The sequence below is a fragment of the Heterodontus francisci genome, chromosome 15 (genome assembly GCF_036365525.1).
Source record: "Heterodontus francisci isolate sHetFra1 chromosome 15, sHetFra1.hap1, whole genome shotgun sequence".
Lineage (NCBI taxonomy): Eukaryota > Metazoa > Chordata > Chondrichthyes > Heterodontiformes > Heterodontidae > Heterodontus > Heterodontus francisci.
The window spans coordinates 34,205,313-34,226,200 of NC_090385.1; the positions used below are offsets into that span (position 1 = coordinate 34,205,313).

The 20,888-nt window shown below is 41.0% G+C and overlaps 1 protein-coding gene across 1 annotated transcript in view; it reads right to left on the reverse strand.

The window, feature by feature from the left end:
- Positions 1-20,888, reverse strand: part of thoc2 (THO complex 2) — a 183,081-nt gene that overhangs the window by 45,371 nt on the left and 116,822 nt on the right. The window contains exons 25-30 of the mRNA XM_068047366.1: positions 12,202-12,359; positions 11,991-12,119; positions 11,702-11,833; positions 6,434-6,618; positions 3,039-3,223; positions 1,010-1,115 (exon numbers count right to left, since the gene is read on the reverse strand). Coding sequence (XP_067903467.1) covers positions 1,010-1,115; positions 3,039-3,223; positions 6,434-6,618; positions 11,702-11,833; positions 11,991-12,119; positions 12,202-12,359 — 895 coding nt within the window. The remainder of the gene's footprint in view (positions 1-1,009; positions 1,116-3,038; positions 3,224-6,433; positions 6,619-11,701; positions 11,834-11,990; positions 12,120-12,201; positions 12,360-20,888) is intronic.

Here is a 20,888-nt window from a genome sequence, read left to right on the forward strand (position 1 = left end):
TACAATAAATCTGGAATAAAAAGTTAGTAATCACTAATGCCCATGAAACTACTGGATTGTTGTAAAAACCCATCTTGTGCACTTCCGCCCTTTCGGGAGGGAAATCTGCCATCCTTGCTCTGTCTGCCCTATATATCACTCTACGGCCACAGCAATGTGGTTGACTCTTAACTGCCCTCCGAAATGGCCTAGCAAGCCACTCTCAGTTGAATTCAAGAAGGCAGCTCATCACCATCTTCTCAACTTGGGATGGGCAACAAATGACAGCCACATCCTATGAATACATACAAAAATTCAGATGTCTATCAAGTTTTCATTACCAAAAGTTTTCTTCTTAAAAGTAAATTTCTAGTTTTCTTGCCTGCAGTTTGATCCCAAACCAGGACACAGTCCATAATCTAGGCTAATACTCCACTGAGCCCTGAAGGAGTGTCCTTCACATGAGATGAGAGATCCCATCTACCTGTTTAGCTGGATATTACAGATATAGTGGTACTATTTGAAGGACAGGGAGTTCTGCAGGTATTCTGGCCAGTACCCCTTCCTTAAACAATACCACATAAAAACAAATTAATTGTTATTCCACTTCATGGTGCCAAGACAGAATGTCTGCCACATTTGCATACCTAATCACCACTGCACTTAAGAACCAAAGAAATAGGAGCAGCAGTAGACCATATGGCTCCTTGAGCCTGTTCCGCCATGCAATACGATCATGCTGACCTTCTGCCTCAACACCATTTCCACACCCGGTCCCCATATCGCTTAATTCCCAGAAATCAAAAAGCTCTCTATCTCAGCCTTGAATATATTCAATGATGGAGCATCCACAACCCTACCGGATAGAAAATTCTAAAGATTCACAAACCTCGGTGAAGAAATTTCTCATCTCAGTCCTAAATGATTGACCCTTTACTTCAGAAGTAATTCACTGCATGGAGCACTTTGAGATTTCAAAGTGATGACATCATGCAAATAAAGTTATTACAGTGTAAAGCCAAATTCTTACCTATTTACAGCACTGCTTCCATTACTGGCTGTGACTTTGGGTGTTGCATTAGCAGCTTTATTAGTAACTTTAATGGCACTCTGAGATTTCTCCTTCAATTTATCTACTAAAAGAGAAAACAGACATTTTTGTTCCTTCGAAGAGTTTTTTTGTAAGTCTATCTAATATCATAAATCAATTTTTAATGAAAAGTAAAGATCAAATCAAATATACTGCACATCAAGATTTAATCAATATCTTGATAGGTGAAGAAAAACTCTGCATGCAGTTGCACTGGTCTGAAAAATACTAACTAATGGGATGTCCATGGAATCCTAGAAGGTTGAGGCCACTTTCGCTCTCTATTCATAGAAATGGATCTGGGCTTAGGCAAGAAGTGGATACAAAATTTAGCTGAGACAAAACTGAGCTTATATTTTGAATTTTAACCAAATTGCTGAAATAAATATATTACCATCAGGATTAGGGACTTCAAGAATCACAGAATGGTTACAGCAAAGAAGGAAGCCATTTGGCCCATCATGTCTGTGCTGGCTCTCTGCAAGTGCAACTCATCTAGTCGCACACCACTGTATTTAGCCCGTAGCACTGCAAATTTTTTCTCCTCAGATAATTATCCAACTCTCTTTTAAAAGCCTCAATTAAATCTGCCTCCACCACACTCCCAGGCAGCGTATTCCAGATATTAACCACTTGCTGCATAAATAAAGTAATCCCTCATGTCACCGTTATTTCTTTTGCCCATCACCCTAAATTGGTGTCTTCTGGTTCTGAACCTTTCTGCCAGCAGGAACAGTTTCTCCCTATCCATTCCATCCAGACCCCTAATGATTTTGAACACCTCAATCAAATCTCCTTTCAACCTTTTCTCGCCCAAGAACAGACCAAACTTCTTCAATCTATCGACGTAACTGAAGTTCCTCATCCCTGGATCCAATCGCATTAATCTTGTTTGCACCCTCACCAATGCCTTCATGTCCTTCCTATTGGTCACAATACTCCAGTTGAGGTCAAACCAATGTTTTATATACAGGTTCATCACAATGTCCTTGTTTTTGTATTCTGTGCCCCTATTATAAAGCTCAGGATCTAGTATGTTTCAGTAACAGCTTTCTCAATCTGCCCTGACACTTAACATGATTTGTGCACATATATCCTCTACCTTGCATCACTCATAGCTATGCTTGTGTTTGAAATTTCACTTTCCATTCATTTTATGATTCAATTCTATATAAGCGAGTCAGCAGCAATTTCTTGAAACACTTTATATGCTAGAGCACAAATAAATTAGCAGTATGCTGAAGGTATGCTTAACACAATGACAAGTGAGAGACCATTAGTCTAGAATTCAACTTTAAGATCAGAATCAATATAGGATCAGTAGGCTATTTTGCCCTTCCAACCTGTTCGGCCATTCACGCGATCATGGCTAATCTGTGACCTAACTCCTTATACCTGTCATTACCTTAAATCACGTTTGCAGTATCTGCACCAAGAAATTACAGCTTAACTAATCAATTTGTTTCAGATTTAAAAAGAAATTACTGTTAATTTTTCTCTCCCTCTTTCTCCTAAAGACAGCATGCAGTTTGGTTGCATAGTCATTCACTGTACCCATATAAGTCTTGAGCAGCATATTGCATTACATACTGAAAGAGTGAATATTGCCAAGCTATTTAATCATGGCAGATCTCAGACAATCCTCATCCAATCAATCACCCATAAACATGCACCTTTCCCAGCACGCATTAATGAATAATGGTCAAAAGCCCGATTTGATCTTTCCCTCAATAATCTATTAGCACCAAGGCCAAACATAGCATCCCAGGTGCTGTTAAAGCTGGGGCCAGCAAACTCAATCCAGATGAAGAATTGAACATGGGGTTTCAAGTCTGTCTTGCCCCATTAATAAAAATATTTCATTTGCTGAAATCCTAAGCTATGAATCTGTTGAAGCTTCAGAAACATGAATTTGCTGCATAAAGGCAAGAGCTTGGATTGATATAAAGAGTCAAGCAATTGTTAATACCAGTCTCCTCATTTGTGCCTTCTTCTGCTTTAGCTGCATTGATGGTTGCTGCAGCAGGTTGTGTGACTGTGCCTGGCCCATTCTGAACTGTTGCAGGTGTTGCACTCCTTGCTGGTGGATCCTTGTGGTGGAATTCATTTTCAGGAACCATGTATGGTTTCCTACTTTTCAACTGGCCAGAATAGCTGCAAGTCGCACAGAGGGTTAAACAAGCAGAGAAAAAATATCTTGGAAGACAAGTATCAATGGAGTTACAAAATAACTAAGCTATTCAAATCACTTTTTCTAAAGTAAAAGCAATTACATATTTTGAGAGTTGACAACTTTGATCAACAATGTCGAGTTTCTCGCAGCACTTAAAGGAATTATATCTGATAACCAAATATAGTTCTTTTTGAGAAAGAATGGAACAGCTTTCAACTTTTCCAGAATTTCCAGCAGCTCTGTGATGCAGCTGCCCCATAGCTGTCTGTAGTCACATTCACATCAACATACATTACTGAGAGCTCGACTCCTCTGACTGATTCGACTCATGTTGCCCACCTCACCCAAGTCCTCAAAAGTACTGAGACAGGATTCTTGTTTGGCAAGATTTTGCAGTCCTTATGTGCTGAAATTCCAACATACATGTGCCTTTTGCTGTGTTTATTCGCAACTTATTCGCATCCTCAGGACTTAGCTCATCATACAACTGAATAAAGACCAGATGTCGACTCAAACAAAATTCTCCAAGCTGGACTAGCTCGGGACTAGTCACTGTGTGCACACACAAAAAAAAAATGTAACCAGTCAGGCTGTTAGAAAACAAACTGCAGTGATTTTGCATTAATTGTCCAACAGTTAAATACGGCTTAGAAATAAAACTAAGAAATGTAGGGATACTCAAGGAAAACCTAACAAAAATCAAAACTATACAAGCCATTTGATTTAAGAATAATCAAAAGTCACAGACATTTGAAGTATACTGAAAATACTTACAATTACCGCCTTTTGGCAAGATACAATAATATAGACCAATTTCTGTCACTCGGCAAAGCAGTACACACTGAAAATACCATATTGCCCCTTTATATGGAATAACAGAGCCACCTAGTGATAAACATATAGTTTTTTTTTTTTGCATAGGATTTTCTCCCCTCTCCTGAAGCTATAATACTAGGATACAGATCTAAAAATGTTAACAGTCCTCCAGTAACTCACCCAAGCGACCGTTCTTTGCATTTGAGTTTAGATAATACCAGCAGACTATATGATCACAAATGGCCAAACATGATCCAATTGCACTTAGCACACCATGCCTGGCTGAAAATTCTCCTTACACTGCAACTGCTACAAGGCTGAGATTAGCTATTTTAACATTAACCAAGAATCAAATATGGGCCCATATGGTTTGTATGCCCGAGTAACAAATAGTTCTGTTCGCCACTACACCAGAGAGCATTCCAGATAAGTCATTAACAGAAATTTTGAAAGCTGCTCATTCAGCACTGCGCCAATTCAAACATCAACAATCCTTGCTGTTACGGTGCTTATGTTCAGGTAAGTAGATATATTTCCCTAGACTACAGCAGTGTGTACACTTCAAAAGTACTTTATTGGCTGTGAAGTGCTTTGGGACATCCTGAGGTTAGGAAAGGCACTATATAAATGTAGTTCTTCAACATCTGCCTCTCAGTTTTCTCTGGATTACAGTTGGTACTAGCCGTTGCAGTTATGTTTAGGCTAAAGCTCAGAACAACCTTGGCGCAATCTAAAATTTCATAATTATAAAACATAGCTCAAATAAGAACTGAAAACAAACTGCATTAAAATACAATGACAGCCTCCTGGTAACCAAATAGGGCCATTTTAAAAACTTTAACAAACCAAAATAAGGCCAAGACTCATTATATATGACATTAGTAAGGTTGAAAAAATTAAAAGACAAATCAGAAAAGAGCATTGGCAGGCACTTTTGCACCAGTCTCTTTTTGTTTGGATTGTTGGAGACCCAAGTCCATACACATGGTTCCCCATCTTTATCTTGATAATCCAGCTCTCCTCTCCCAGGAGAATTATTGAATCATGAAAAATGAGTCAGATTCAATCCTTGGTAAATGCCAAGTTCACAGATTTCAAAAGGGAGTTAAAATTGGGCCTGAAACTCCTAAAATATGAAGGGGCATTTTAAAAAAATGCATTTCCTCCAAATATGATCCCTGCAGTAATTTTACTTGGTTCCCAACACTTAGCAGTTTCATATTTAAAAATGTTATTTCAAATCTAGCTTGCCCATCCCAATTAATAATTCAATAACCATTGTTTATTTGCTCAGAGTGACCCTCAAACCTCATGCTAATGATTTCAAAAATTATTTTCAAAGACGTAAAATTGCATTGAACCACTTCTTGCAGCCTAGTTGAAAAAAACTTTGAACAAATAATTTTACATGTCCAATAAGTGTATGCAATTATTTTGCTAAAACTGTGAAGTTTAGGGTATTCATTTCACATTAAATCTTAAAACACTTAATAAAAATAATAACCCAAAGATTGCTGTGACAGGCCAACAAGCGGCACCCGCTGTTAGACTTGCCCTTGCCAGTTTAATGTTGATATTTTGTGATGCAAGTTGCTGGAAGTGCAAAATGGAAGATGTGCTGAGCCTTCTACAGGGCATCTGGGATTGGAGTGAACAGGGAAATCAACTGGGCATCGCTTTAACCAATAAGATTGACGGATTCTGAAATGAACAGTACAAAGACTGAGAACTAAGTGTAATTGGAGTTGGTGAATTCAATGTCAAATCACATTGAGAAATAAACAGAGAAAGAAAATTTGGATTGAGAGAAAAAAATTCTTTAAACTCCGACAATTAAAATCTGAAGGGAAGACGTCACATCTGTAATAGTCAATTTTCGATGCCACAGAGCAGTAATTAATTCTGATCACACTGTTAAAAGGGTACTTTGACTTAAAATGTATTGATTTAACTTTCTGTAATAAATTTAGCTCATATCTGCAGTCTAAGTACAAGAACTTATGCCACACAAAGCACTTGGAATCAGGACCCAGACAATAAGATGCCATTTTCTCAAAGGTAATAGAGAAAGTGTATTTCCGACAGCAACTTCTTGATTTCCGTGTTAATCATGCACCTGCCCTCACCTAAAGTTGCTGTGGCAATTGCACATAACTAACAGCAAGCGCCATTAACCTCGTCATTATTTTGACAACAATCTTTGGACCATCATTCTATATTTTCTCTTATTTTAATGTTGACATTAATCTGTTCACTGCAAAAGTTTAATTCTAGACAGGCGCGGCTGATAAACCTGGTCACAAAAACACAAAACAGATATTTTCCATTAAACTGCTTTGTATTAAATCACATTCATTTGATTTCACTTTTGTTACCCCATAGCCAGAGCATAGAGATCAGGTCTTTTCTCTTTTTCTTCTTGGCAAATTTTATGCACTCTTCGCTCCAATGCTTGTCCTAAATTCAGTACTTTAGGATACCAAGGGAGGACTTTAGTCAACACGATCAGTATGTTCCGAATATGTACATACTCGCCAGTTTCAAGGCAGTGCACAGATGCCTGAAAGAAATGCAATAATTAAACCACAAACATCTAAAACTGGCTGAGAGTCTTTATATACATATATAAAACATATGCAGTATTTTAATATATTTACCTATTCAACCATGGTCAATTGTTATTGAGTAAATAGAGAGTAATCTGCATGCCCATGAGCAATACGCAACTTACCCCCCAGTAACAAAAAAAATCCACTTTAAGGTTGTTAAAATGCATAACTTTAATTAAATAGGCTTAATAACTGGTGTGGTAAGCACAGGAAGAGGGTGTGAACTCTTGGGACTCTTGCAATTGATAAGCAGTTCTACTACTGGTTTACCAGTGTGGTAGTCAGTGCAGCAAGGTTAGACTCAGACCAAAGAAGTTGCATCATTCCAAGCAGAAGGGCCACCCGCGCATCAACACGAGCAGAATTTCTCACCCACAGCTGTTACAAAAATTTCTAAATTCACTTGTAACAGCCCTTCAAAACACTCCCACAGGGGATGCTGAGACCAAGTGGGCCCACATCAGAGACGCCATCTATGAGTCAGCTTTGACCACCTACGGCAAAAGTGCGAAGAGAAATGCAGACTGGTTTCAATCTCATAATGAAGAGCTGGAACCTGTCATAGCCGCTAAGCGCATTGCACTTTTGAACTACAAGAAAGCCCCCAGCGATTTAACATCCGCAGTACTTAAAGCAGCCAGAAGTACTGCACAAAGAACAGCTAGGCGTTGCGCAAACGACTACTGGCAACACCTATGCAGTCATATTCAGCTGGCCTCAGACACCGGAAACATCAGAGGAATGTATGATGGCATGAAGAGAGCTCTTGGGCCAACCATCAAGAAGATCACCCCCCTCAAATCTAAATCGGGGGACATAATCACTGACCAACGCAAACAGATGGACCGCTGGGTTGAGCACTACCTAGAACTGTACTCCAGGGAGAATGCTGTCACTGAGACTGCCCTCAATGCAGCCCAGCCTCTACCAGTCATGGATGAGCTGGACATACAGCCAACCAAATCGGAACTCAGTGATGCCATTGATTCCCTAGCCAGCGGAAAAGCCCCTGGGAAGGACAGCATTACCCCTGAAATAATCAAGAGTGCCAAGCCTGCTATACTCTCAGCACTACATGAACTGCTATGCCTGTGCTGGGACGAGGGAGCAGTACCCCAGGACATGCGCGATGCCAACATCATCACCCTCTATAAAAACAAAGGTGACCGCGGTGACTGCAACAACTACCGTGGAATCTCCCTGCTCAGCATAGTGGGGAAAGTCTTTGCTCGAGTCGCTCTGAACAGGCTCCAGAAGCTGGCCGAGCGCGTCTACCCTGAGGCACAGTGTGGCTTTCGTGCAGAGAGATCGACTATTGACATGCTGTTCTCCCTTCGTCAGATACAGGAGAAATGCCGTGAACAACAGATGCCCCTCTACATTGCTTTCATTGATCTCACCAAAGCCTTTGACCTCGTCAGCAGACGTGGTCTCTTCAGACTACTAGAAAAGATCGGATGTCCACCAAAGCTACTAAGTATCATCACCTCATTCCATGACAATATGAAAGGCACAATTCAACATGGTGGCTCCTCATCAGAGCCCTTTCCTATCCTGAGTGGTGTGAAACAGGGCTGTGTTCTCGCACCCACACTTTTTGGGATTTTCTTCTCCCTGCTGCTTTCACATGCGTTCAAATCCTCTGAAGAAGGAATTTTCCTCCACACAAGATCAGGGGGCAGGTTGTTCAACCTTGCCCGTCTAAGAGCGAAGTCCAAAGTACGGAAAGTCCTCATCAGAGAACTCCTCTTTGCTGACGATGCTGCTTTAACATCTCACACTGAAGAATGCCTGCAGAGTCTCATCGACAGGTTTGCGTCTGCCTGCAATGAATTTGGCCTAACCATCAGCCTCAAGAAAACGAACATCATGGGGCAGGATGTCAGAAATGCTCCAACCATCAATATTGGCGACCACGCTCTGGAAGTGGTTCAAGAGTTCACCTACCTAGGCTCAACTATCACCAGTAACCTGTCTCTAGATGCAGAAATCAACAAGCGCATGGGTAAGGCTTCCACTGCTATGTCCAGACTGGCCAAGAGAGTGTGGGAAAATGGCGCACTGACACGGAACACAAAAGTCCGAGTGTATCAGGCCTGTGTCCTCAGTACCTTGCTCTACGGCAGCGAGGCCTGGACAACGTATGCCAGCCAAGAGCGACGTCTCAATTCATTCCATCTTCGCTGCCTTCGGAGAATACTTGGCATCAGGTGGCAGGACTATATCTCCAACACAGAAGTCCTTGAAGCGGCCAACACCCCCAGCTTATACACACTACTGAGTCAGCGGCGCTTGAGATGGCTTGGCCATGTGAGCCGCATGGAAGATGGCAGGATCCCCAAAGACACATTGTACAGCGAGCTCGCCACTGGTATCAGACCCACCGGCCGTCCATGTCTCCGTTATAAAGACGTCTGCAAACGCGACATGAAATCGTGTGACGTTGATCACAAGTCGTGGGAGTCAGTTGCCAGCATTCGCCAGAGCTGGCGGGCAGCCATAAAGACAGGGCTAACTTGTGGCGAGTCGAAGAGACTTAGTAGGTGGCAGGAAAAAAGACAGAGGCGCAAGGGGAGAGCCAACTGTGCAACAGCCCCAACAAACAAATTTCTCTGCAGCACCTGTGGAAGAGCCTGTCACTCCAGAATTGGCCTTTATAGCCACTCCAGGCGCTGCTTCACAAACCACTGACCACCTCCAGGCGCGTATCCATTGTCTCTCGAGATAAGGAGGCCCAAAAGAAGTCAGTGATAAGCTGTGAACCTCCCAGTCTAAATTCCCAGTTAGCATTGAACTTTCTTATTTCAGTTAGGGTTAAATAGGAACACTGCAAATATGCACACCACCCCGAGATGAAGAAACAGAAAAACTAGAGTTCCAGCTCTGGATCACAAGCCATACTTCTGGATTATACATGCATGAGTAGACATCTGGTGAGGACAGAATCAAGTATGGCTATGATGCATCACAGTCAGCTGAGAAACACTATGCACAGACTGGAAATCAAATCTGGGTCCTTCTGTATGACTGAGTTACATATTGCCCTAAATCTCTCTATTAAAAAGATGTGAAACACTGAACCTTAATTTCTTCAAAACCCATCTAATTAAACAAGATTAAGCAAATGTGTCATTCACTGTGTTAGTAACAAAACAAGCATGAAATAAAGCGATGGGTGAGCTAAATTTACAAAGATCCAAATGTTTATTCAACATTTTTGTTCACACTTAAGATAATTTCAAATATTAAAATTTCCCAGCATAATTCTGTAATGATGCATCTTTTTGTCGATCACACCTAAAGGCAGATTAATATTTACATATGCAAATTAATGGCTCAGGTCCTTGCAGGAACACAACCAACAGCTCTAAATGCAACACATATTTTGACAGAAATCTTGCCACTGAAACCATGTACAAAGAAAAAATATTGGTTCAGTATACAATAAGCATTTCGAACACATTATATAATAGCCCGCAGTTACCGTTACTCATTTACAACCTCAGATAAGTAGCTGCACATTCCACTTGTGGTTTTAGACATCTGATACTGACTCTCAGGTCATGCACTGGTGTTGAAATGCATGAGCCCAATACCAATGCACATAATTAATATTTACACAGCAATTAACTGAACTGATGATGGCGAGAGGGGAAAATATTTTAACTTTTCAAATACTAATCACTGTGGCAAAACTCCTTTTTAATTTTTAAAGGAAAAAAATACTAATTCCTAAAATATGGCTGAAGAAAGTTCACCAATCCATTTGATATCATTGCAAACTGCCAACCATACTCTCTCTCCAACACAACATCTAATTGGTTTTTAGTTAAGTCTACAGTCCTGACCAGAATGAATTGTACCAGGAAATGGTTCAGGCTGTTGAATAAGCCCAATGTAAAGACAAGCTTCCCAACATCTGTAGTGAATTTGACCTTCACAGCCCTCTCATTCTGCAGACGGTCTATCCAAATTTATTGTTACAAGTTGATTACCTCAATCTCACTAAGTAACACTCCCAGATTTTGTGGTTAGCAGTGAACAACTGGACTTGCCACGAAACTCAAAAATTGTCCGCAAAGATCAAGTGAGCTCTGTGGCTTAGATTTCTCCTTTCCCGACATTAATTTCGTTCTACAGCCATCTACAGGGGATCTCTCACATCCAGCAAGCTAAGCAGTCAATCATATCGAAGAACTCTCAGAAAGCAAACCAGGAAACAACAAGCAGGCTTTATCATCATTTGCGTTGTATAATTTTACATGAAATGAAATAAAGATTGCGACCAACATGTGGGATCACAGGAGGTGAAATATCAAACTATTACCATGGAAAATCTATGGAAGTTTTATCATGAAGAAATTTGATACTCCACAAATATAAAATTTGTTTTCCAAGACCAAAGAGGCTGCTCAGCAGCAATGATGACTAAAAAGTCAGATAAAATAGCAGTTACACCTCATTCAGCACGTAAATTTTCCAAGGCTTTTTAACAGTGAGATGAACAGCATAATAAGTGGAAGTTGATGTCAATTCAGTGATTTCTAACTGTGGAGCAGAGGGGAATCACTGAGAGCAACTTCTGGACTTCAGTGTTTAACTATCCATGTGCAGATGTCAGAAGTTGCTGTCAGTTTCAGAGTAATGACAGCAAATGCTGACAGTTTCACCATTATTACAATCATAAAATCTTGGTATTGACATGAATTCATGTTAACATATTAAAACAGAAATACAATCAACTGCCCAGAACAGTCTTCAAATAAAAATATAGGAATATTTCCGAAAAGTCAAGAATGAATATTCCAATTTAATTAGATTTGTACATTAAAATGACAAATAAAAACAAATTTTCTGGTACACCAATGCATACCTTGAAAGGAAAACCACAGAACAGCTGTATAGTGCTCCCTATTTCAGTCTATACTCCACCCTTTCACCACCACCTCCCATCCTACTTTTGGGCCAGGCTGCGACAGAAGTTTAGATTTATTAGCTCTAATGAAACAATAAAAAATAGGCAATAAAACTCACTTTGGTTAATTTGTAATGCCACTTATGTACAACATGTCTGAAATTCTCATAGTCTAACTGGTCAGCCTTGTTACCGCCATCAAATCCACTTGCTCGTAAAATTGTGAGAAACCCTGGGTAATTGCCACATTCCTAGGGGAAAAACAGAAAGAGCTTAAGAGAACAGAAAAAAAGAGACAGATGGTTACACTGAAAACTTCTTGCTCGTTAAGTGTTAAGATAATTTGGCACAAGAGATAGAAGAAATAAACGGTATTATCTTGCTATATCCAAAATATTAAAAGGTTACCTTATCATATATAGTTCTGTCACTGTGCCACCTGGTTACAGTCTCCAACATGCTGCAGAGAAACCTGCCATAGCGACTGGCCTCATTTTCTGTGCAGCTTGCAACAGTGTAAATAATGTCAGAGAAGACCTAAAAAAACAAGAACTTGTACATTAAGATCAACAGAGCATAAAAAAAATCCCATTTAAAAAAAAAAGATTTTTTTTTTTACCCGATCATAACACAGAAGTGTAGAAAAGTTTGGTGTCTTCAGCTGATGAACTAATTCCACAAACTTAGCACAGTATACTGCATCTATGGCTGAGAAGATGCATCTTGGGAAGATGCACAGTTGAAGGAATTTTGTAATGGTCTCGTTTTTGGTAGATTCTGGGGGAAAACAAAAACAAATCGAATTAAATAATGTTCTATGAACCAAAACAAAGACACTTAACTGCAATCAAGGGCTTCCACCAGCATGAAAGACAAAAAGCTTCTAAACTGAAATTTTTGCCAATATTGTAATAAGTGGAGAAAACTCTCTGAATGGCTCATTACGTAAATTTACCAGCAAGACAAGTTGAAGTCCCAGTCCATACTAAGTTAGCTGATTTCAGCAATGACCTGAATATTTCTAAATTAGATAGAGAAAAAAAGAATCAGCTAGCACTCCCACAATGATGAGGGAGGAAGGGAGGAGCGAGGGGAGAGAGAGAGAGTATAATCACTAGATAACGATAAGATTGGGCTCAATAGTGATGCTCTTCATCTGGAAATTACCTCCCTAACACATACTCTCCAGACTTAGCAATGAAGAATAGGCACTTGAATAAAGAGATACATTTTTGCAGAAATGAAGAAGAAATGCTGTGGTGGTAGAATGGTAGAAAAAAACTAAAAGCTAAACAAAGTGCACAATATCGAGACACTAATTTTTGCTTTAAGCATACAACTTATATTTACATAAAGCCTTCAGTGTATGAAAGTGTTCCATGCACTTCAGAGACGTTACAAACAAAATATGATACTAAGCCATATAAGGAGATACTAGGGCAGATGGCCAAAAGCTTGGTCAAAGACGCAAGTTTTAAGCAATGCCTAAAAGGAGGAAAGCAAGGTCGATGCATGGAGCGGTTCAGGGAGGGAACTCCAAGCTTAGAGCCTACAGACAACTGAAAGAATAGCCATCAATGGTACAGCAATTAAAATCGGGGATGCTCAAAAGGCCAGAATTAGAGGAGTTCAGATATTGGAGGGTTGTGGGGTTGGACAAGATTACAGAAATAGGGAGGGGCAAGTCCATGGAGAGATTTGAAGAACAAGCATGAGAATTTTAAAATCTAACATCTCTTAAAAGTAACAAATGACATTCTGTGTGACTGTGACAAAGGTAAACTATCCCTCCTCATGCTTCTCAATCTGTCTGTAGTCTGTGACATGCTTGAACACACCACCTTCCTCCAACACCTCTCCATTATCATCCAGCTGGGTGGGATTGCACTCACCTGTTTCTGTTCTTGTCCATCTGATTGCCTCCTTCCCTCCCTAAACTAATTTGATTGAGTGCCTCACTAATTTGATTGAGTTTTTTGAGGAAGTGACAAAGATGATTGATGAAGGGCAGTGGATGTTGTCTATATGGACTTCAGTAAAGCCTTTGACAAGGTCCCTCATGGCAGACTGGTACAAAAGGTGAAGTCACATGGGATCAGAAGTGAGCTGGCAAGATGGATACAGAACTGGCTCTGTCATAGAAGACAGAGGGTAGCAGTGGAAGGGTGCTTTTCTGAATGGAGGGAAGTGACTAGTGGTGTTCCGCAGGGATCAGTGCTGGGACCTTTGCTCTTTGCAGTACATATAAATGATTTGGAGGAAAATGTAGCTGGTCTGATTAGTAAGTTTGCGGATGACACAAAGGTTGGAGGAGTTAAGGATAATGATGAGGATTGTCAGAGGATACAGCAGGATATAGATCGGTTGGAGACTTCGGCGGATAAATGGCAGATGCAGTTTATTCCGGACAAATGTGAGGTAATGCATTTTGGAAGATAGAACACAGGTGGGAAGTATACAGTAAATGGCAGAACCCTTAGGAGTATTGACAGGCAGAGAGATCTGGGCGTACAGGTCCACAGGTCACTGAAAGCGGCAACGCAGGTGGATAAGGTAGTCAAGAAGGCATACGGCATGCTTGCCTTCATCGGTCGGGGCATAGAGTATAAAAATTGGCAAGTCATGCTGCAGCTGTACAGAACTTTCGTTAGGCCACACTGAGAATATTGCGTGCAATTCTGGTCACCACACTACCAGAAGAACGTGAAGGCTTTGGAGAGGGTACAGAAGAGGTTTATCAGGATGTTGCCTGGTCTGGAGGGCATTAGCTATGAGGAGAGGTTGGATAAACTCGGATTGTTTTCACTGGAACAACGGAGGTGGAGAGGTGACATGGTAGAGGTTTACAAAGTTATGAGTGGCATGGACAGAGTGGATAGTCAGAAGCTTTTCCCAGGGTGGAAGAGTCAGTTACTAGGGAACATATGTTTAAGGTGAGAGGGGCAAAGTTTAGAGGGGATGTGCGAGGCAAGTTCTTTACACATAGGGTGGTTAGTGCCTGGAACTTGCTGCCGGGGGAGGTGGTGGAAGCAGGTACGATAATGACGTTTAAGAGGCATCTTGACAAATACATGAATAGGAAGGGAATAGAGGGATATGGTCCCTGGAAGTGCAGAAGGTTTTAGTTTAGGCAGGCATCAAGATCGGCGCAGGCTTGGAGGGCCGAATAGCCTGTTCCTGTGCTGTACTGTTCTGTGTTCAAAGTTGCCATGCCTCGACCTCGTTTTCCTCTATAAAGGCACTTCTTCAAACATACCTCTTAGACTAAGCTTTTAGTCATCTATCCTAATATCAGCTCCTATGTGACTCTGAAACATTTTGTTCTATAATGCCCCTATGAAGCACCTTGGGCCGTTTTATTATGTTAAATGCTTTATATGAATACAAGTTGTTGTTGATGCATGATTAACAAAGCAAAAAAATGTCATCTGCGTTCCAATATTGTATTGCGTACTTTGCTCTGCACCTCACAGCTCCAGCGACCCGGGTTCGGTTCTGGGTACTGCCTGTGCGGAGTTGGCAAGTTCTCCCCGTGACCGCATGGGTTTCCTCCGGGTGCTCTGGTTTCCTCCCACATGCCAAAGATTTGCGGATTAATAGGTAAATTGGCCATTGTATAAAAAAAAATTGCCCCGAGTCTAGGTAGGTGGTAGGAGAATTGCGGAAAGGTGGGGATGTGAGGGAAAAATGGGATTAATGTAGGATTAGTCTAAATGGGTGGTTGCTGGTCGGCATGGACTCGGTGGGCCGAAGGGCCTGTTTCGGTGCTGTATCTCTCTATGATTCTATCTCTTCCCAATCTCAGTTACCTCTGGTTTCCCCCAATATCTATCCTTAGCGCCGCCCCCCCCCCCCCCCCCCAATTTCTCATCTACATGCTGCCGCTCATCAATATCATCCAACAACACATCAGTTTCCACATGTACATTGACAACACCCAACTCTAACTCACCACCACCCATTATCTCTAAATGGTCAGACCCCTTGTCCAACATGCACTACTGGATAAGCAGAAACTCCCTCCAATTAAATATTGGGAGGACGAAACCCATTGCCTTGAGCCTCTACCACAAACTCCATCCCTCTCCCTGGCAACTGTCTGAAGTTGAATCAAACTGTTGCAACCTTGATGCAATATTTGATCCTGAGATGAGCTTCCAACCATACCTATTCCCACCTCCGTAACATCGCCCGACTCCATCCCCAACTACCTCAGCTCATCTGCTGCTGAAACCTCATCGATGGCTTTGTTGGCTTAAGACTTGACTATTCTAATGCATTCGTGCATTCTACCCTCAGTAAACTTGAGGTCATCAAAACTTTCCTGTCGGTATCTGAACTTACACCAAATCCCATTTACCCATTGCCCCTGTAATTGCTGATATACACTGGCAGCCAGTTAAAAAACACGAGGATGATGATAGAATCATTCGCATCAAAACATGAAGATCAATTATTTTGAAAAAGTAAATTAAACAGAAATTAGGTAGTGAGCCATGGGAAGACAGACAAATTGTGTTCAGGTTCCCTCTTTGCGCCAGTTGAAAGGGGCCAAAATAAGCTTTTGGAATCTGACCAGGCACAAGTCTGCCAGCTATATTGGCTAGCCACATGCAGAGAGATCACAAAAATGACTGAAGTGAGAAATTTAAAAGGTTGCACTGCACTCTTTTAGCATTAGAGATTCAGACACATAATCAGAACAAAAGAGATTTAGTTTTATTCAACATCTGACATGTTATCACGAACAGGCAATGAATGCAGATACTGGGCATCAAGACTGAGAAACTACACTTCTCCACAATAGCGGCATCCCTCACCCATGGGCTCAAAGATGGAGATTTAAGCATTTGAGGCACTGAAGAGTGACTGGTACATTTCAAACCATATCACAACCTCTTCAGGACAGGAGAAGTGGAAAATGGATCTGTTCTGGGGTAGGTGGGACCTGTACAGGATGGACAGGTTGCATCTCAGCAGGACCCGGACTAACATCCTTGCAGGGAGATTTGCCAGTGCTGTTGGGGAGGGTTTAAACAAAATCATCGGAACCTAAAAGGGAGCTGAGATTGGAGGGACGCAAAATAGTTAGCTGGAAGTAGAGAAGTAGTAAGTGAAATTGGAAGGCAGACGAGACAAAGACAAACATCAAATAGGATTGGAATGAAGAATAATGTTAAAACAAAGTTAAGGGCACTCTATCCGAATGCACATAGCATTCGCAACAAGGTGGATGATTTGAAGGCACAAAACGAGGTAAATGGGTATGCTTTAATTGCCATTACTGGACATGGTTACAGGGTGACTTGGACTGGGAACTGGATATTCGTCATTTAGGAGGGACAGGTGGAAGGGAAAAGGAGGTGGGGTAGTTCTGTTAATAAGGGACAAGATCAGTATATTAGTGAGAGGATCTTAGATGAAGGAGCAAGATGTACAATTTGGGTGGAGCTAAGAAGCAGCAAGGGGCAGCAAAGGTTGGTGGGAGTTATTTATAGGTCACCAAACTGTAATGGTAATGTTGGGCATTATTTTAATGAGGAAATTAGAGCTACATTTAGAATGGGCAATACAGTAATAATGGGAGTCTTCAATTTACATATAGATTGGGTAAACCTAATTAGCACAAATGCTGTGGAGGATGAATTCCTAGAGTGTGTACGAGATGGGTTTCTGGAGCAGTCTGTAGAAGGACCAACTAAGAATCGGGCTATTTCAGATTTAGTATTATGCAGTGAGAAAGGGCTAATTAATAACTTTGCTGTAAAGGAGCCATTAGGAAATAGTGACCACAATATCACAGAATTCTACATTAAGTTTGAAAGAGATATAGTTCATTCTGAAACTACGGTCTCAGAACTGAATGCACAAAGGAAACTATGAAGGTGTGAGGGCAAGTTGGCTATGGTGGATTGGGAAGATTTGACGGTAGGCAGGCAATGGCTAGTATTCTAGAAGTATTACACGGTTTACAACAAATTTACATTCCTCTATGACATAACAGGAAAGGTGAATCAACCATGGCTAACAAAAGATGATATGGGTTGCATTAGGTCAAAGGAAGTGGTTTCGAAGGTTGCCATAAGAAGTGGTAAGCCCGAGGATCGGGAGTAATTTGGCATCCAACAAAAGAGGACCAAGAGACTGCTAAAGGGAAAAGAGATTATGAATGTAAGCTAGCTAGAAACATAAAGGCAGACTGTCAAAGCTTCTTTTGGTATGTGAAAAGGAAACGATTAGCAAGAACGAATGTGGGTCCATTGCAGGTGAAGACAGGAAAGTTTGTGCTGGAGAATGAGGAAATGGTGGAAAGACTAAACACTTACTTTGTGTCCATCTTCATGGAGGAAGATACATAAAATCTCCCAGAAATACGAGGGAACCAAGGGACTTGTAAAAATGAGGAACTGAAAGGAATTAGGATCAATAAAGAGGTAGTACTTGAAAAATTAATTGGATTGTAAATTGATAAACCCCTGGACCAGATGAGCTACATCCCAGAGTGTTGAAGGTGATAGCTAGAGGTAGTGGATGCATTGGTGGTTATCTTTCAAAATTCTATAGATTCTGGAAGGGCTCCGACAGACCGGAAAGTAGCAAATGTAACCCCACTATTTAAGAAGAGAACGAGAGAAAATGGAGAACTACAGATCTATTAGTTTGACTTCAGTTGTAGGGAAAATGTTAGTATCAATTCTCAAGGAGGAGAGAACTGAACACTTGGAAAATAATATTATTGGACAGAGTCAACATGGATTTGTGACAGGGAAATCATGTTTGACAAATCTGTTGGAGTTTTTTTTGAAGATGTTACTTGTAGCAAAGATGAAGGAGAACCAGTGGATGTGGTGTCTTTGGATTTTTGGAAGGATTTTGATAACGTCCCACACAGAATGTTAGTAAACAAAATTAGGGCACATGGGATTGGGGGCAATCTATTGTAATCGATTGAGAATTGGTCAACAGACAGAATGCAGAGAGTAGGAATAAATGGGTCATTCTCAGGGTAGCAGGTTGTTACCAGTGGGGTACCATAAGAATCAGTGCTTGCGCCACAGCTGTTCACAATCTATATAAATGATTTGGATGTGGGGACCAATTGTAATATTTCCAAATTTGCAGATGACACAAAACTAGGAGGGAATGTAAGTTGTGAGGAGGATGTAAGGATGCTTCAAGGGGATGTGGACAGGCCAAGTGAATGGACAAGAAGATGGCAGATGGAATATAATGTGAATAAGTGTGCAGTGATCCACTCTGATAGAAAAAACAGAAAGGCAGAGTATTTCTTAAATGGTGAGAAGTTGGGAAGCGTTGATGCCCAAAGAGACCTGTGTGTCCTTGTTCATGAGTCACAAAGCTGGCATGCAGGTGCAGGAAGCAATTAAGAAGGCAAATGGTATGTTGGCCTTCACTGCAAGGGGATGCGAGTACAGGAGTAAAGATGTATTGCTTCAATTGTATAAAGCCTTGATGAGACTGCATCTGGAGTATTGTGTACAGTTTTGGTCTCATCGAAGGAAGGCTGTACTTGCCATAGAGGGAGGTTCACCAGACTAATCCCTGGAATGGCAGGCATGAAGAGAGATTGCAGAAAGTGGGCCTGTATTCTTTAGAGTTTCAAAGAATGAGAGGTGATCTCATTGCAACTTACAAAATTCTTACAGGGCATGACAGGGTGGATGTGGAGAGGATACTTCCTCTGGCTGGTGAGTCTAGAACAAGGGGACACAGTCTCAGAGTAAGGGGTAGGCCATTTAAGACTGAGATGAGGAGAAATTTCTTTACTCTGAGGGTGGTGAATCTGTGGAATTTCTACCCCCAAGGACTGTGGAAGCTCAATCATTAAGTTTGTTCAAGTCAGAAATCTATCGATTTCTGAATAGTAATGACAGCAAGAGACATGGGGATAGTGGGGAAAAATGGCGTAGAGGTAGATGATTAGCCATGATCTGTCTGAATGGTTGAGTAGGCTCAATGAGCCAAATGGCCTACTCCTGCTCCTATTCCCTATGATTCTACAAGAATAAGACAAAATTTAAGGAAAACAGAAGTCACAGGCTGTATATCCAGGTCACTGTAAATGTTGCTTTGTAATTGAATGCTGGGAGGGGGATTGAGATCCACAATATTGGGACGAGGAGCTCCAAGTGAGAATCATGAACACGATTCTGTGCCAAATCTATTAAAAGGGATAGACCACTAGCTATTTAAATGCACTATGCTAACCATTTGTAGTTTACGGTGCCTTTTTTGCTTCAATAGGTCTCCATTTCCCAGAGCTCGATAATGTTGATTGGGTAAATAGACTAAAAGGTATGACAGTAAATCAACAGTTGGAAACATTTCAACAATTCAAAATGTTCAACAAAAATACATTCCATTAAACAAAAACTCAGCAAGATAGATCCATCTGTGACTTTCCGGGGAAGATAAGGATAATTATTAGATTAAAAGCTCAAAGTAACAAAGAATAGAAGTAGGCCTGAGGATTGGGAGTGTTTTGGAAACGAAAACCAGCAAAGGGCAACCAGAAAGTAAAAAAAAAGGAAAAATGACAGTAAACTAGCCAGGAATATAAAAACAGATTGTAAGAGTTTTTACAAGCATATAAAAAGGAGAGTAGCTAAAGTAAAAGTTGGTTCCTTTGAAGCAGTTCCAATGAAAGGTCATCGACCTGAAACTTTAACTCTGCTTTTATCTCCACAGATGCTGTTTGCCCTGAATATTTCCAGCATTTTCTGTTTTTGTTTCAGATTTCCAGCAACCGCAGTATTTAGCTTTTGTTTTAAATGTTGATGCTTAGAGACTTGGGTCTACTCGTAAAAGGAACACAAAGTTAGCATGCAGGTACCGCAAACAATTCAGCAGGCAAATGGCATACTGGCCTTTATTGCAAGAGGATTGGAGTACAAGAATAATAGGAAGCATTTCTACCATTGTATAGGGGCTTTGGTGAGATCACAGCTGGAGTACTAAGTGCAGTTTTGGTCTCGATAGCTAAAGGAGGATATACTTGCCTTCGAAGCAGTACAGCAAAGGTTCACTAGGTTAGTTCCTGGGATGAAAGGATTGTCCTATGATGAGATGCTGAGCAAATTGCGCCTATACTCTCTGGAGTTTAGAAGAATGAGAGGTGATCTCATTGAAACATACAAGATTCTGAAAGGGTTTGACAGGGTAGACAGAGGTTGTTTCCCCTGGCTCGGGAATCTAGAACACAGGGAAAAGCCTCAGAATAAGGGGCTGATCATTTAGGACTGAGATGAGGAGAAATTTCTTCACTCAGTGGGTTTTGAATCTTGG